Raw genomic sequence first — 18,423 nt, 5'->3', positions numbered from 1 at the left:
TTTTCTCCCAGTTACTACTTATGGCTCCAGTACACTTTCTCTTCTTGGTACTGACCCTTCCTAATCTGCTTCTCCATCTGAAACTACTGTACACTGCAGGAACACATTGTCCACCCTGTGTGTTCATCATCTCTTTTTTCCCCTTCTTCTCAGCTTTCAACTTTCAACATTTCCTTCCTTCCTTCCTTCCATTCATCCCTCTCCTTTCTATCTGAGTACATCTCACCTTTGTCACTGTCGTCATACCTCTCCTATTCTTCTCCGTACTCTCTTGCTCCTTCTCCTTCTGATCTCCGCTGGGGACATCAATCCTGGTCCTCCACATCAGCTCTCATCCTATTTGTGCAGGTCACACCGTGATATTTCCAATCTAATTTCTGTTCCTCTCCTCCCCCCTTCTTCCCTGCCTTTCTCTTGCGCTCTTTGGAATGCCCGCTTTGTCTGTAACAAACTCTCCTACATCCATGACCTCTTTATCTCTCGTACTCTCCATCTGCTTGCCCTAACTGAAACTTGGCTTTACCCTGAAGACTCTGCTTCTGTCGCGGTCCTATGCCATAGAGGTTATCTTTTCTCCCATACTCCTCGCCCGGTTGGCCGTGGAGTTGGTGTTGGGCTACTATTTTCACCCTCTTGTAGATTTCAACCTCTTCTTCTACCTCAGTCTCACTGTTTTTCTTCTTTCGAAGTCCACTCCATCCGTCTATTTGCTCCTCTGCCTCTCCAAGTAGCAGTCATTTATCGACCTCCTGATAAGTCCCTTTCTTCTTTTCTTACTGACTTTGATGCCTGGCTTTCCTTCTTTCTTGAACCTTCATCTCCTTCCCTCATTCTTGGGGATTTTAACATTCATGCTAATGATCCCTCTGACTCTTATGCTTCTCAGTCCTTTGCTTTAACATCCTCTTTCATTCTTCAACTGTGCTCCACTGCCCCCAGTCACCAGAATGGCCACTGTCTTGATCTTATCCTCTTCTCAAACTGCTCACTCTCCAGTTTCTGTGCCTCAACTCTTCCCCTCTCTGAGCATCATCTGATAACTTTCACACTTACCCTCCTCCCCAGTCCCGTCCAATCTTAGCCAATACATTTAGGAATCTTCAGGCTGTTGACCCTTCTACTCTCTCCTCCAGTGTTTCAAATCTCTTCTCTACCACTATGTTATCCAAGTCTGTCAATGAGGCTGTCTCTTCCTATAATACTATTCTCTCCTCTTGATACTCTCACTCCTCTCATTCTCTGTCCTGTAAAATGTACCAAACCCCAGCCTTGGCTGACCTCTAGAATCCGTTACCTGCGTTCCTGTGCCTGCTCTGCCGAACGCCTTTGGCAGAAATTCCTTGCCCATGCTGACTTCATACATTTCAAATTCTTGCTGACCTCCTTCCAGTCTGCTCTTTTACTTGCCAAGCAGGACTATTACATCCAGTTGACAAATTCTCTTGGCTCAAACCCTCAACGTCTCTTTGCCACACTGAACTCTCTCCTCAAAGTGCCTTCACCTCCAACTCCCCCTTCACTTTCTCCCCAGACTGAGTACTTTCATGATAAGGTTCACAAGATTAAACTTGAATTCTCAACCAGGTCACCTCCACCTCTCCTTCCCTTAGTCCATTCTCTCAACCCTCCAACCCCTTCCTCCTTTTCTTCCTTTTCTGAAATCCCTGAAGAGGAAACTACACATCTTCTTTCCTCCTCGAAACTAACTACCTGTTCCTCTGATCCTATTCCCACCCATCTACTTAACACTATCTCTCCTACTGTCATCCCTTTTATCTGTCATATCCTAAATCTTTCACGTTCCACTGCGACTGTTCCTGAAGCCTTCAAACATGCCGTAGTCACACCACTCCTTAAAAAACCTTCATTGGACCCTACCTGTCCTTCCAACTATCGCCCCATCTCCCTCCTCCCTTTCCTATCCAAGATACTTGAACGTGCTGTTCACCGCCGTTGCCTTGACTTTCTTTCATCTCAAGCTATTCTTGATCCACTTCAATCTGGCTTTCGCCCCCTTCATTCAACTGAAACAGCGCTTGCTAAAGTCTCCAATGACCTGTTCCTGGCCAGATGCAAAGGTCTCTATTCTATCCTCATCCTTCTCTATCTGCTGCTTTTGACACTTGATCACAGCCTACTCCTTGATACGCTGTCCTCATTTGGATTTCAGGGCTCTGTTCTTTCCTGGTTTTCTTCTTATCTCTCCCAGCGTACTTTTAGTGTATACTATGGTGGATCCTCCTCTACTTCTATCCCACTGTCAGTTGGTGTACCTCAGGGATCTGTCCTGGGACCTCTTCTTTTCTCCATCTATACTTCTTCCTGTGGTACTGTGATCTTATCCCATGGTTTTCAGTATCATCTTTATGCTGATAATTCCCAGATCTACCTCTCCACACCAGAAATCTCAGCAGGAATCCAGGCCAAAGTATCAGCCTGCCTGTCTGACATTGCTGCCTGGATGTCTCACTGCCATCGGAAACTAAACATGACCAAGACTAAGCTTCTTATCTTTTCCCGTAAACCAACCTCTCCTCTTCCCCCATTCTCTATTTCTGTGGATAACACTCTCATCCTTCCTGTCGCATCAGCTCATAACCTTGGGGTCATCTTCGACTCCTCCCTCTCCTTCTCTGCACATATTCAGCAGACTGCTAAAACCTGTCGTTTCTTTCTCTATAATATCACCAAAATTTGCCAGAACCCTCATCCACACTCTTTATCACCTCTCGCTTAGGCTATTACAACTTGCTTCTCACAGGTCTCCCACTTAGCCATCTCTCTCCTCTTCAATCTGTTCAAAATTCTGCTGCACGACTAATATTCCGTCACTGTCGCTGTGCTCATATTAGCCCGCTCCTCAAGTCACTTCACTGGCTCCCTATCCGTTTCCGCATACAGTTCAAACTCCTCTTATTGACTTATAAGTGCATTCATTCTACAGCTCCTCAGTACCTCTCCACTTTCATCTCTCCCTATACTCCTCCCCAGGAACTCCGTTCACTGGGTAAATCTCTCTTATCTGCACCCTTCTTCTCCACCGCTAACTCCAGACTCCGTTCCTTTTATCTTGCTGCACCATATGCCTGGAATAGACTTCCTGAGCCTGGTACGTCAGCCTCCATCTCTGGCCGTCTTCAAATCTAAGCTAAAAGCCCACCTTTTTGATGCTGCTTTTAACTCCTAACCCTTATTCACTTGTTTAGAACCCTTATTTTATCATCCTCACTTTTAATATTCCCTTATCTCTTATTTGTCCTGTTTGTCTGTCCTAATTAGATTGTAAGCTCTGTTGAGCAGGGACTGTCTTTTCATGTTCAAGTGTACAGCGCTGCATACGTCTAGTAGCACTGTAGAAATGATAAGTAGTAGTAGTAGTAAATCCGACCACTAAGGTGATCTCTGAATGCTGTTTTTATCACATTCCCAGCCCAGCCAACTCAGGGAGCAGAAGACCTGAGCCAGACCATAATTATTATTTTTTTAGATTCACATTTCTTTTTGTTTGTAGGTTTGATTTAAGAAATGCACATTATATTAAGGTACAGATTGAAAGCAGAAATGTATGCCTTTACATTAGAAATGAATTTTATAAGTCATTTTTGCATGTAATACAGCATTTTTTGTACAGAAATAGATAATTACAAAAAATGTCAAAAGTATATGCGAGTAAAAGTATGCAGTAACAGCCTCTTAGCACATTTTTTTACCTGGATGAGCAGAGGCATTCCAGGAAAGATTTGAGATAAAGCTTAGACTTAAGCATGTACGTGATTAAATATATGCCAGATGCATCTAAAGCGTACAGGGTGATTTTCACGAGCCACAGAGCAGGTATAAGTATCTGTGGCTAGTGCTGACAGGGGAGAGGGGTTAATTTCATAAAATTACTGATGCACATGTTCCCTTAACAAAATTGACATAACTTACGTGCATATCTGCCGTACAATTTAGACAGCCGGTTATGAAATTGCCTTCTAGATGAATATATCAAATGTTTGCTTACCAAAGCCTGAGATCAGAGCTCCAACCAGTTGCAAACCCAATAAGTGCAGTCAACCATATGCAGAATCAGATCTTTATCTCACTGGCCTCCCATCATGTTCTCGTCTCCTTTAATTATTTCTGTTGAATTGAACAAAGTAGGGAAACCTGTGAAGGCAACACTGACGGGGGAGCATAGGCATGGAATTAAGTCTTTTAAAAAAACTGAAAAACTAAATGGAAACCTAAAATTTGATATGGTATTGTCTTTCAAATAAGGCTTTAATAAAGATTCCCCAGATGGTGTGGTATCAACAAGCATCAGGAAGAGACAGAGAAGATACCAGTAAAAATATATATGTTACATATATAGAAGTTACTATGCACATTGTCTTTTTTAAATATGAGGTTTTAATCCTGTTTTAGCAATCACTGTAATGCCATATACCCAGTAGTAGCAGTAAAGTTACCATATGTCTGGGTTTACCTGGACATGTCCTCTTTTTGAAGGCACCACGGGACGTCCAAGCAGGTTTTTCCAGTCTGCCCGTTTGTCCAGGTTTGCGGGCAGGCAGACTGGCTGGCTGGCGGACCTCAGGGTGCCCTCCCCTCACGTACCGTTATCGTGCCCTGGTGGTCTAGAGGCCTCTTCGGGGCAGGAGAGAACCACATTCTTTCCTGCCCAGCGCTGGCACTGACCACTCGCTGCCAGCACCACTTCAGAATGGGGAGGGAGACATGCATGGGGGAGCAGGGAGGGAAAAGAGGGAAATGCACAGAAAGGGATGGAGAGAAGTAGAGAGTGGGATATGCTGCTCATGGATCGGAGGGAAAAGAAAGGGGGACATGCTCATGAAATGAAAAGATATACATGAAATGCTTAGGAATGGATTTCTCATGAGCATGTCCTTTACATCTTTTTATTTTGTATTTAGCAGAGTAAGGAAGAAAATGCATTTTGTTACTTTATCAGTATTTTTCACTTCTTAAAGAATCTGGCTTTCTTGGGGGAGGGGTCAATGTGACTGTGTGCCACAGGGGCGGGGCACGGAGGGGGCAGGGCTGAATTTTATTTTGTGTCCTCTTTTTCTTGTCAGGGCAAAATTGGTAACCCTAACTAGCAGGTGGCAGGATGTTAACACTCTTCCCTTCCCCAATTTTACTGGCACTCATTCTCGGCCCATAAGGGACTATTTTTAGCTCACAGCTCAGACTTTGCACTTTGATCTTACTTAAGTTGAGCAGTGTGGTGTTTGATCTTGTGGTCTTTTCTCAGGGGAAGGAGACTGTTCCAACATAATTACATTTAAATAAAAAACTTCCACCGCTTTGCTTTTTAGTGTTCATTTACCCAAAGAACACCACTGCTTTTCTCCTTTGAGATAAGACATTATGTCAAAACGCCACACATTAGGAATGTATTTATATATAAACGAGTCACCTGCACAGTCGGGGACCTATTTATTCTTTGAGTTCCTTACATAATTTTTATCTGATCTTAAATTGGGATTCATTTAGCCACACTTGACAGGAAATAGCCTGAAAGAAATTTTGGTTGGGGTTTTGAATCATGATCCAAATTAGCTGTTTTCTGACTTGTTTCTAGTTTTTATTAAAGCTGTTGTTCAGAAGTAAACTATTACATGTCATGCATTGTTTTTGTTTCTGCCAGGTCGCATTCCAGACAGCCTGAAAAACTGTGTTAATAAAGATCATTTGACTGCAGCTACACATTGGGCCAGCATGGATCCAGCAGTGGTTCATCCAGAGCTTAATGGTGCCGCATACAGGTAAGGATGTAATTGGAGAAGGCTGACATAAATCTTGATTCTGAGATGACTGCTGATCCCCTGCTCATAAAGAAAATATAAATACAGCATGTTTCGGAATTAATTTTGTTGCAGTAGTATGCACTGAACTGAGTTAGGATGTACAGAGTTTTAAAAAATTTCATTGTTTTTGTTTCACAGTGTGATCTCCCAACAACCACAAAATCAAAATTAAACATTATGGGCCCTGTTTACTAAGCCACGCTGTAGGCATGCTAACTTTTTTTTAGTGTGCACTAAAAATTAGCGCGCATTAGCAATAGAGATACCCGTTAAGGGCTACATTCTATATATGGCGCCCAAAATATCTGTGCAGAAATAAGCATATTCTATAAAATTAAGGCGCAGTATATAGAATACGTCTTATCATACTACCGCGCCTAAAGCTATGCATGTTTATTTACACCAATAAAAACCTGATGTAACTCCGTGCGTGTAGATTTAGGCACAGTGAGGCGTATTCTGTACTTGCGCGTGTAATTGTTGGAACGCCCATAAACACACCCCTTTTCAGCGGTGCACGTTTATTTTGAACCGTGCGCTTTGCAGTTTAGGTGCAGTTCTTTATAGAATACGCTTACCGATTTCCGCGCATGAATTGTAATTATTGCCAATTGGCCCTTGTTATTGCTTAAGTGTCGTTAAAAATGCTAATTAAGTTACACGTTTATCTCCACACGAATCGAGGAGCCATGTATAGAATCCAGGGGTATATGCTATGGGTGTCTCTAGTGTTAGCGCACGCTAATTTTTAGAGCATGCTAAAAAGTTTGTGCGCCTACAGCACGGCTTAGTAAACAGGCCCTATATATATAAGTATGCTCCTGAAATTTTTTCTACTACTACTACTTAACATTTCTTAAGCGCTACTAGGGTTACGCAGTGCTGGACAATTAAACATAGAAGGACAATTTCTTTCTAACAATTTCTTTCTAACAATTAAGAAGTGAAGAAAGCAGTGTCTTTTACCTGGGTATCAAAAACACACATGCCCTTTATTGAATCAACTGAAGAAGTTAGTGAGTGGGCTTGTTGACAGATTTCTTTTATACGTGAGAGTTCAGCATTTTGATGCTCAATGATGCCATGTAGGACAACGTCAATAGATCGGGTTGTGTCCCTAGTAAATGTAAGGGAAAGCAGTTCCAAGTAAACACAATTTATCAGCAAGCACATTCCTATTAAAAGGTCAATCAAAAATAAACCCTTGGAGGCTGAAGAAAAATTAACTAGACTATATACAGCATTCTGGAGTGTGTGTGGATCCATCTGAGTTATTGTTTTACATTGCAAAGCTTTAAATGCAAGAACTCTAGATAAATCAGATGGCATTTTAAATAAATTTACCTTGACCTTCCTCAGTTATTTATTTTGTTCCTAAGAGGATATTGTTTGTACATGTTTTGCAAGTTCTTCCTCTTTGGCAGCTCTCACATTTTAGAAATCTCAATGAAACCGCAGTGCTGCTGCTGTTCTGATCCTCGGCATAGCCCTGTAAAGGCATCACATTGATACATGTAAAACAAAAATGAACTACCATATACGCAGGGGTGGAGTCAAAGTGAAAGTTTAAAAAGGGGAAAAAAAAAAAGAAGTGATTTATGCCAGGACAAAAGAAGAATTAAGATGAGCAAGAAATAAGCCCACAAAAGGAAGTAAAGAGGCAGCCTGATATTTTGATGAACAAAGTTAATAGTACTGCATTACTTCCGAAGAAAAATTCTCAGACAGTCTCTCACCTTACCTACCCCACCCTCATCCTGTGAGACTATCACTGGAGTGCTGTGATGTTTCACTTGTATATACTGTTATTTATCAACATTTGCTTATTTCTGATGAAGAATGGTTACCTTCGAAACCTAATCAAAAAATGTATTAAGCTAGTCCAATAAAAAAGATATCATCTTATTTTCTTTTCTGTGTTTTATTTTCTTTTATTTCTATTGATTACCGTAAATGTAAACAAAAAGTACCCATTATTGTGCTACATCAAATTGGTTCAGTTTTTTTTAGCTGCTGCAGGGATGGTGGTTTGTTTCATCACCGTAGGTGGCTAACACCTCACGGTACTTTGTAAGCCACATTGAGCCTGCAAAGAGGTGGGAAAATGTGGGGTACAAATGCAACAAGTAAATAAATTACAATAAACTGGAAGAACTCACATGGTTTAAAGATAAGAGTGGGCAAGAATATGAGGGGCAGGTTATGAAGTATAAGAAACTGATGGGCAATTAGAAGGAAATTACATACATTATGAATTATTTGGGCCCCTGTTTTGTAAATATATGGGGGAGAACCTCTCTCCTTAGGGATAAGCAAATCACTCTGTGTTGGGCTACATGGGAAGTTGGGTTAGGAGGTGGATAGAAATTTATTATGTAGTTGTAATAGCATAAAGAGAGGTGGATGGTTTGGGCAAACTTATCGATAGCCACTTTATAAAGACCAGATAGTGATAATGTATTAGAACAGGAATGACGTTGGATTTGAATAGTTTCTTGTTCCAAGTAGAGTGGGTAGGCCAAAAGATCCATACTGAATTCAATTTGGAGATTGATAAGGAAAGTATTGTAAGAATTTATCAAAGTTTATGTTAAGGGGTTGACGTCATCAAATGGGCTTCCTGTTTGTGATTGTATCTTGATGAGCATCTGTGATTTACCTTCCTACTCTTTTAAAAATTTATAAAGTATTAAAATGGAAATAAAGAAATATCTCTCTATATAAAACGCACCTCCAACGTTCTAATGAAGCCTCACTTTCCCAACGTTCTAAAGTGAGGCGGCTGAGACCACTTTTTTGCTCCATGAGTGTCTGCCCCGCCCACGCGTCAAACGTAATGACGTCGAGGGCGGAGCAATGACACTCAGCAAATAACAGCGCTCAACCTAAAATGACGTCCCATTAGAAGGTTGGAAACACACTATCCGCCCTTCCCAACTTCCCCTACCCCCCCAAAGTCGCCGACCGTCACCAAAACACCCCCCCCCCCCCAAGGTTGCCACCGCAAACACATGAAACAAAACCCCCCAGCACGTCCCCCACCCACCAAAGTCGCCGCCCGTCACCAAACCCCCCCCCCCCCCCAAGGTTGACACTGCAAACACACTGAACGCCACACCCCAGCAAACACCAACCCAGGCAGGGGAGGAGTAGAATCGCTCAAGACTGCTGCCAGGGGCGTAGCCACGGCCGGCCCTAGACGGGCCCTGCCAGCCCACTTTTCCTCCACCGCATCAGCGCCAGCCCCAGCTCCCATTGCCGGCCACTGCTGCTTTTCATGTTCAGCAGCAGGGCCAGTGCTACAAAAAAAAAAAACAATCAGCTGACGACTAACCTGAGCGCAAACAACAAAAAATGTAAAAAAACCAAAACACAGCACCGCAGGCAGCCTTGAGCCATTGGCTGCTGGCTGTGCAGGCTCCGCCCGTCTCTTACGTCACTGCCCCTACGTCGCTCCGGGGGCAGTGACGTAAGAGACGGGAGGAGCCTGCACAGCCAGCAGCCAAAGCCTCAAGGCTGCCTGCGGTGCCGCGTTTTTACATTTTCTTAAACATTTTTTGTAGTTAGCGCTCAGGACAGCTGAGCGCTTCTTTTTATAGCGCCAGCCCTAGGAGTACCAAAGATACAACATCAAGTGGCAGGGCGGCCTGGAGGAGGAGAAGGTAGGTGTGTACCAGGCAGGGGGAGGAGTCACGAAGATCGCCGATCAAGAGGCAGGGAGAGACAGAAGAGGAGGAGGTAAACATCAGTGCTAGCAGGCAGGGGGAGGAGTACCGAAGAACGGAATCAAGTGGCAGGGAGGGCTGGAGGAGGAGGAGGTGGGGAGAGAGGGAGGGGGGCCCCTGGCAGGGAAGCAGACAATGAGGGAGGGGGCCACCCTGGCACACACTCTCCTTCATACACACACACACTCTCTCTCTCTCACAAATACACTCACACACACTCACTCTGTCTCTGTCACTAACACACACTTAAATCTGGGAGGGGGAGGGGAGGGAAGCAGGTGCCCCACCCTGGCACACACGCTCATTCCCCCACACACACTCTCTCTCTCTGTCACAAACACACACTTGCACCTGGGAGGGAGGGGGCCACCCTGGCACACACTCTCATTCTTACACACACTCACATTCCCATACACACACTCTCTCACAGAGACTCACACTCGCACACAGTCTCACTCTCTCACACTCACAAACATACACTTGCACCTGGCAGGAGGAGAGGGAGGGGGCCACATCTGAGGGAGGAGGGCCCATCCTGCCACACTCTCATTTTCACACTCACTCTCATTCCCACACACACACACTCTCTCACAAACGCACTCTCTCACAAATACACACTTACACATGACAGGGAGGGCACCTTGCAGGAGGGGGGACCATCCTAGCACACACTCATTCTCACACACACTCTCATTCCCACACACACACTCTCTCTCTCAGAGACACTCGCGCACAGTCTCTCACTCTCTCTCTCACACAGACACTCAAACACAGTCTCACTCTCTCTCTCCCAATCACTGTATCTGTGTGAAACACACTCTCTCACACTCACTGTGTCACACATATGCACTTCCACACACATCACACCCACACTCACTCACTCTCTGTCACACACACACACACTCGCACATTCACTCTCTCTCTCTCTCTCACACACACACTCTCTCAAAAATACACACTCCAAGGAAAACCTTGCTAGCGCCCGTTTCATTTGTTTCAGAAACGGGCCTTTTTTACTAGCATGTACATAAGAACATAAGAGTAGCCATACTGGGTCAGACCAATGGTCCATCTAACCCAGTTGCTTCCCATGTCTGTCTGAGTAGCAGACTATGGACTTTTCCTCCACGAATTTGTCCAAACCTTTTTTTAAACCAAGATACGCTAACAGTTGTTAATACCTCCTCCAGCAAAGAATTCCAGAGCTTAACTATTTGTTGAGTAAAAAATATTTCCTCCTATTTGTTTTAAAAGTATTTCCATGTAAGTTCCTTGAGTGTTCCCTAGTCTTTGTGCTTTTGGAACGAGTAAAAGATCGATTTACTTCTACTCATTCTACACCACACAGGATTTTGTAGACCTCAGTCATATCTCTCCTCATATGTCTCTTTTCCAAGCTGAAGAGCTCTAATCTCTAGCCTTTCCTCATACTAGAGGAGTTCCATCCCCTTTATCATTTTAGTCACCCTTCTTTGAACCTTTTCTAATTTCGCTGTATCTTTTTTGTGATTCGGTGACCAGAACTGAACACAGTACTCAAGGTGTGGACGCACCATGGAGCAATACAAAGGCATTATAGTATTTTCGGCCTTATTCACCATCCCTTTCCTATTAATTCCTAGCATCCTGTTTGCTTTTTTGGCTGCCGCCACACACTGAACAGAAGATTTTAGCGTATTATCTACAACGACACCCAGATCTTTTTCTTGAGCTCTGACCCCCAAGGTGAACCCTAGCATCATGGTAACTTCCATATTTAAGTGCCAACATTTATATTTGAAGTAGCAGTTTTGCAGCTTCTGTGTATAAGTGCCAGCATTGACATGTATAGTGGCCCCATTGTGGAAAATAATATGTAAAAGAGGAGCCAATTAAGCAGGGAAGCCAGGCCCAGCCGAAACAACCACTTTAATGAAATCTGTACCGGCTTCAGAGATGTTGCAAAAGTCGATAGGGAAATATTTTTGATATATGTAAAATTGTTTTTGATACATGCATATTCACATTGTAAAATGGCAAACTACACATATAATATTTTGGCCCGCAAAAAGACTGAGCAAACGTGGGATGCCAGCACCAGCAGCTCGGAGTCCTGCTACTGATGGCTACAGTTTTCTGCAGGCAATAGTGAGCTGCTGAGTCTTCAGCTGGGGGTGGCCTGTGGATGCATATCTGTTACAGGAATGGCGCACTGTTGCTGAGTGGGCCTGAGGCAAAAGTGGATGGGCCTAGGCCCTCCCAGGCCTACCTGTATCTATGCGCCTGATCTCCTTCTGCAGCAGACTTCATATTTTATCCCTCACCTGTACCTAAAATGTTTCCATTACCTTACAACCCCATCACACGTCTAAAGATGCCCTGGAGGAGTAGCCTAGTGGTTAGTGCAGCAGACTTTGATCCTGGGGAACTGGGTTCAATTCCCACTGCAGCTCCTTGTGACTGTGAGCAAGTCACTTAACCCTCCATTGCCCCAGGTACAAAATAAGTACCTGTATATATGTAAACAGCTTTGAATATAGTTGCAAAATACCACAGAAAGGCGGTATATCAAGTCCCCTTTCCCTTTTCCCCACATCTTCTCCAACAGTGCAGAGGAGCATCTATGAGAATATAAGTGCACCGTCCTCCATTCCTCCTTTGTAAGGGGGTGGCTGAGTACTTTATTCCAGGCCTGGTTGTGCCTGGGCATAATTCTCATTAACCAGCAAGAATAACAATGAATAGAATCTTGAGACTAGCTTCAATTTGCCACCCCCTGCCCCCAACCAAGCAACACTATCTCTGCAATGTCCCTAAATAGGTTCTGTATAGCATCCTAACTCCTAAGCAGATGCTTTATTTGGTAAAACCGATAAAATTTGATCTTAAAGTCTAACAATAACTTTAATTGTCCCTTAGAAAAAAAGACCTGATGCACAAATAAATGTATCTTAGAATCAGCTAGAAAACGTTTATTGGGATTGTTGATGGGAAATAAATTATGACAATAAACAAAGAATATACCCCTTCCCAGAGTGTGCAGGTATTGTAAATATCACCTTTAATCAAAAGGGGAAAGCCTGGATGAGAACAGCCATGTTTTTGGAGTTCTGTATGTGTTCCACGGACCCTGAAGCAGTATCTCGAAACTTTGGCCATTGTTGGCCATGGACTAGCTATTTAAGGTGTCTCAGCACTTTAAGATAAGTGCTTGTATTGTACTGAAGTATTGTAATAAAATGGAGGTTTTATAGCTGATGATGACAGCAAGAATTCCATCACTGCTTGAGCAGTGCAAGCTGTTTGGAGTCTGTTGAAGCTTTTTCCTCCTATCTAGAAAAAGGTTTTTGCTTCAAGGTGATATTTACAATACCTGCACACTCTTAGTTTATTGGCACAAATAAATGTCTCAGCTGTACTATATCTGTTCTCTGTGGACCCTCCCTCCTCTAATGTTAACTGTGGGGAGTGGAAGGAAATCTTGCATCAAAGCCTAAAGAAACAGGACCCCTTGTTGTCCTTCCTTGAGTCTCATTTTCTGTGTATAGTTCAGCAAAATTGTTGTTCCTGCTGTACATGGCAGCAAATAAGTGTATTTGCCAGCATGGTTATGTTTGTTTATTTGTGACATTTAGATCCCACATTAATCCCAAACAAGTTTGAGTTCAGTGTGGCTTACAATAAACAGTATAGGATGCATAACAAAGAATAATGCATAAGAAAGTAATTTGTTGTAAGAATCCAATTTATTTTACTAAGAGCTCTGCATATGGCAGTGTCTTTCTTTTGTTTTCTTTTTGGTTTTTTTTTAATACCAGGGAAATCTGGACATCCTATTTCCCATGTTAAGTTTGGCTTGCACAAGGTGCCAGTGTCCTGATGGGTCTAGTTTGTCTTTTGTATGTCATGTGGATAACATATTAGGGATGTGTGTTCATTTGAAATGACATGGGAAATGTTGGGGGGGAGGGGTCCTCATGTCATTGATAGTGTTGCACCGTTTAACAATTACATGCAGTATTTAGCAGTAGTCACACTACTGAGGGATAGTGTGCACTATTGATGACATTGATCCACCCCTCCAAAACAAAAACAACAGCAATAAAAAATCTCGTGAAACAAAATGGAAAACTAAACATGAACATTTTTGGCCTCTCACTTTTCCCATCATTTATAAATTATAATCTTCACATGTTCTCATCCTGATAGGCTTGAAATGGCCCTTTTTGCTTTATTGATAATTTGATCATGTATTATGTATGCCATTTTTCTTAGGTTTTACAGCTTATAAAAGCATTTTATAAATAAAATGGGGGGAGGGTGGAGAAAAAGGGAGAGAAAATGAGTGAAAAGTTGGGGAGAGTGAAAAGGGGAAAACAGGCTTGAATGACTGAAACAAGATGTTAATGAGAGATGGAGATAAGTGGATGAAATTGAAAGAGGATAGAAATCTGGGCATGGTAGACCTGGAAGGCTGTGAATATCCTATAGATGGAAAAGTGCCCCTATTTTTAATCCTCCAAAAGATCACCTTCAGTGAGGGTCTTCTGCCATAATATATGGCTGTCTTCTTGAAGGGTGCATACCGCTATCGTAGTGAAAGAACCTCTTTCATAGGGTTTAAAGATGTCTTTGCATGAGTGCATTTGTAGCAGTCATCATAAGTGCTTAGAACAGTATAATATTGGCCATTATGTCACTTTGAAAGATTATTGCATTACTGCCTTGTGTGTTACACCCTGAAGAAATAGAACAAATTGATGTGCAAAGGAATAAATATATCTGATTAACTGGCGTCTAATGTCCAAAAAGAAAATAAACATAAATCAGATTACTTTGCTTATTGAAGGATTAGTAAATATGTGAAAAAAGACATGGAACACTAGTAATCTAATTCTAGTCTGTTTATTCCCACAGCAGGTATCCTCCAGGTGTTGTGAATGTGGGTTCAGCAGTCCTACCCACTGCAGAAGGAATCCCCAGTGCCATATCTTTATCGCATGGCCTCCCTGCTGTGGTCCACCCTCCACATGCCCCTTCCCCTGGCCAAACTGTCAAACCAGAGGCTGACAGAGACCATCCAAGTGACCAATTGTAGCCTACAGGAAAACAGCATTCCCAGCTTTGGAGATTTCAACTTCGGAGAATGTGTGGGAAAAACAAACATCTGGAATTTGAATAGTGACAAAACAATGAATTTACACGGAGACCATAATTGATTTTAGAAACTGGTCCAAATAAACAGTATAAATGGAAAAGGTATGGGAAATGAAAAAGAAGATTCAGAAACTTTTTTTCCTCCGTATAAAAATTGTAGTTTGTCCCTGTCCAGTGGACTGATTCACTGTTTCTGTGTCCTATGGGTTCTTTGTTAAGCAAGATAAGTTCGTAGTTAATTATATCATGAATGTACTTGTCTGTGTACAGTTTTTAGAACATTCAAAGGGGTTTGTTTGCTTAGCTGTCAGCAGGGAAAAACCCATAGGGGAGGCATTTAACAAGCCAGTTTTGAGATAACAATATATCTTTTCTTTTATATGTTAAAACGTGCCCAGAAAGAGGCAGCTGGCAGACTTCTCAGGACAATAAAATTTTCCCCATTTTTGTTTTTACGCCACACAGTGCATTGTTTTTTCTATCTGCTTATTTTTTTAGAATAATTTAGTAACATAAGAAAAACTCTTTCTCCTAATTTTATGGCATGAATTTCCCTTATTTCAAAAAAAAAAAAAAAAAAAAGGAAGGCAACACTGCATAATGAATTTGATGAAAAAATTTACAAAAAGGTTTTGTATAAATAAGCATTATGCTTTTTTGTCACCAGTTAAAATTGTATATTATTGGTGGTATGCGAAATTTAAAAGGCACTAGACTACTGAAAAAGTAGCATCATTTCATTGCCTACATAGATTCCTTTCTGGTAATGTGCTAGGCTAGCAATATTTTTGGTTAAAATCATGTTTGTGACTGTAACCATTTGTATGAATTATTTTAAAGAAATAAAAATCCCCAACAAACATGTTGTGTCTATTTTTCTTTCCTATTACTGATTAATCACTCTTTTTATAAAGCGGCTTTAGTGGTAGGTGTTTTGATTTTAGTCATTTGTTTCCTTTGCTGTCTTTGTTTAGTTATCGCAGTTAGCTATTTCTAAAGGGTGTGTTGCAGGGGGTGAGATGTATTGTCATGATCAGTTAAAACCTGCAGTCGTTAGAAATATTTAAGTATTGATTGCTTCCTGGAAGATTAACAGACACAAAAGCAGATCAGAGACTGCACGCAGTTTACACAAATGCTGTTCTTCCAATGTTTTCTTTCGTTAACCATATAGGAGTTCTCTGAATCAACAAATAATATGTACAAAACTGGGGGGGAGGGGCATGTTACCTAGTTGTACTTTCTGCGCTCTGCATCTTTTTATATGTAGGTGAATTTTTCAATAAAATAACCTCTCTTGATTTGGTAATAATGTGGCTATTTTCCTGTATGTACACAAATATTTCTGCTGACATTAAAGATCAAAAAGGTGACATGGAAGGGGGGGGGAATCTAACTCTTCATAATGAAAGTAAATATTCAAAGACATCTTCTACTGTAACTGCATAAATTAGTAACCAGATATAGATTCTGTTTTCAGTGTCTTCTGTAGTCATTTTCTCTGTATTGATCTGAAAACACAAGTATAGCGATGGCATTTGCTATTCCTAGTGTATGTCTGAATAAAGTGATTTTGCACCCTTGATTTCATACTTACAAATCGGGAAAATGTTTCAGTGTCACGGTAGGTGGTCACCTGAAGTGCCGTCTTCAACAGATCATATGCTTTAATTTAAGAGCAAAGGCATACAGGGTCACACAAAGGGACAGGATCCTGGACTTTGCATCTGGAAAGGCTGAAGGAAGCTGGGTAAGTAGCCAGGACATAAAGGTGCAGATGAAAAAAAGCTTAAGCGAGAACAAGATTGTTTGTTTTTTTGTTGTTTTGCTATGCAAATGAAAGAAAGAACAGAGGTTGACTTATAACACTAAGGGATAGAGAGAGAATGTGTGAACAGTAACAAGAAAAGAAAACATAAATAGTGAATAAATAATGTTCTCTGAAGGGGGAGGAATTGGAGCAGGGCCACAAATGGAAGACAGGTGTAGAAAACCAGCACTCCAGTTACTAGAATGAAGGTTTTGCATGGAACTAACAAAACTGAAATTGGACAAGGCAATGGGGGCCAGCCGGAATATATCCTAAGACCATGCTTCTCAACCTAGTCCTTAGGTCACACCTAGCCAGTCAGGTTGTCAGGATATCCATAATGAATATGTATGAGAGATTTGCATGCACTGCCTCAGTATGCAAATCTCTCTCATATATATATTCATATCCTGAAAATCGGACTAGCTGGGTATGCCCTGAGGACTGGATTGAGAAGCACTGTCCTAGAATATTAAAGATGCTTAGAGAGTCCTCCTAAACATCTAGGAAAGAAGAGTGGTTATCAAAAACTGCAGGTGAGCACACCTTCTGTCTTGTTCTGTAATTTTGTGCCCACAATTTTACAAGTGGAAGGGCATTTTTGAAAGAACATTCAAGACAGAATTGGGACGTCATGTTCATAGCATCCATCTCGTAGCCATTTTCGAACAGGAAAAACATCAGGACATTCTTGCATTGAAAACGTCCAAAATGAACAGCCAAATTCCAAATTGAAGCGTCCAAAATATGAATGCCAGAAACAGGTACAAAAAGCATCTATCTGGTATCATTTGTACAAAAATGGCCACACGGATGTCCCTGCAGATCAGAGTGGTCGGTGAAGTGGACTTTAAACAACAGGATCCAGGTACAAATTCCACCTTAATTCCTTTATATATTACTAGCCGTTAAGCCCGTTAAAACGGGCAAGATTTCCAGATACCCTCCTCGCCGCTGCTCCCTTCCCCCTCCATGCCAGGCCCCCTGCACTGACCTGACAGTGCCTCTCTCCTCCGTATGAAAGCGCTGCAGGCAGCAGCAGCTCACTCTGCTGCTGCCTGCAGCGCTTCCACACAGAGGTGAGAGACGCTGTCAGGTCAGTGCAGGGGGCCCGATATGGAGGGGGGTGGGAAGCGATTGGGGGGGGGGGGAGGTTGGTGCACGCAATGTTCGTTTCCAGGTGGCAGCGTCTGACAGTCTAACTCCATTTCCCTCTCTGTTCCGCCCTCTGACATCATCACGTCTTGACATGAGGGCGGGACAGAGAGGGAAGTCTCTACTGTGCATTTGCAGGTGAGTCGGTCACTTGCCGTTTATATGTTTGATTGTGGGCCCTCCAGAAACAAATAAAAACCTACTGTACCTAAAGATACACTACTACAATAGCCATCATGCTTGCAGGTGTCTAATAAATTCAGGTGCAGTTCCAGGAGGATTCACATATTGGTACAGAAATAAGAGTTAAGTGGGAGTTACACCTGAGTCCCATTGTTCAACGTCCACTGCACTGACACTAGGCTACTCCTTACACTTGCTGTTCTATTAATAATGGCCAGAATACCTAAAGCTGTTATAGGGCATGGTAGCCACTATCACTTCTGAGGGGATTAGTAACCACTGGGAGATGGAGGGGGGGGGGGGGGGGGGGGGGGGTCATACCTTCATCCCTCCAGTGTCAGCTGTAGCTGTTCAATCAGGACAACTTTCTGTACCCTGGACATGATTGAAACAGGTCTAGATAAAAATATCCTTATTTGCCTTGGATGTTTCTTCCCATTCCATTATTGCTGAAAGATGGCCTAATTATAGGCCTGCTCTAGTCCCACCCAAAACCCACCACGAACATACCGCCCTTGCTATTCTGGTGAACTGCAGTGTAAAAAGTCCAAATTTTGCTTTTAGAAAATTACGATTTGGGTTGTTTTTGGCAAATGGA

At 42.3% G+C, this 18,423-nt stretch overlaps 1 protein-coding gene across 11 annotated transcripts in view; it reads left to right on the top strand.

Moving 5' to 3' along the window:
* The window catches only part of CTBP1 (C-terminal binding protein 1), a 259,594-nt gene extending 244,326 nt beyond the window's left edge, over positions 1-15,268 (top strand). For 10 of the 11 annotated variants that reach the window (XM_030191079.1, XM_030191077.1, XM_030191082.1 and 7 more), the window contains 2 exons: positions 5,657-5,774; positions 14,438-15,268. In XM_030191079.1, the coding sequence (XP_030046939.1) occupies positions 5,657-5,774; positions 14,438-14,618 (299 nt within the window). In that variant the 3' untranslated portion in view covers positions 14,619-15,268. The remainder of the gene's footprint in view (positions 1-5,656; positions 5,775-14,437) is intronic. The other variant, XM_030191080.1, reaches the window with a different exon arrangement.
* Positions 15,269-18,423: the final 3,155 nt, after the last annotated feature.

This window comes from Microcaecilia unicolor, chromosome 2, assembly GCF_901765095.1.
Source record: "Microcaecilia unicolor chromosome 2, aMicUni1.1, whole genome shotgun sequence".
In the NCBI taxonomy this organism is placed as follows: Eukaryota; Metazoa; Chordata; class Amphibia; order Gymnophiona; family Siphonopidae; genus Microcaecilia; species Microcaecilia unicolor.
This window is presented reverse-complemented; position numbering and strand designations above follow the sequence as displayed.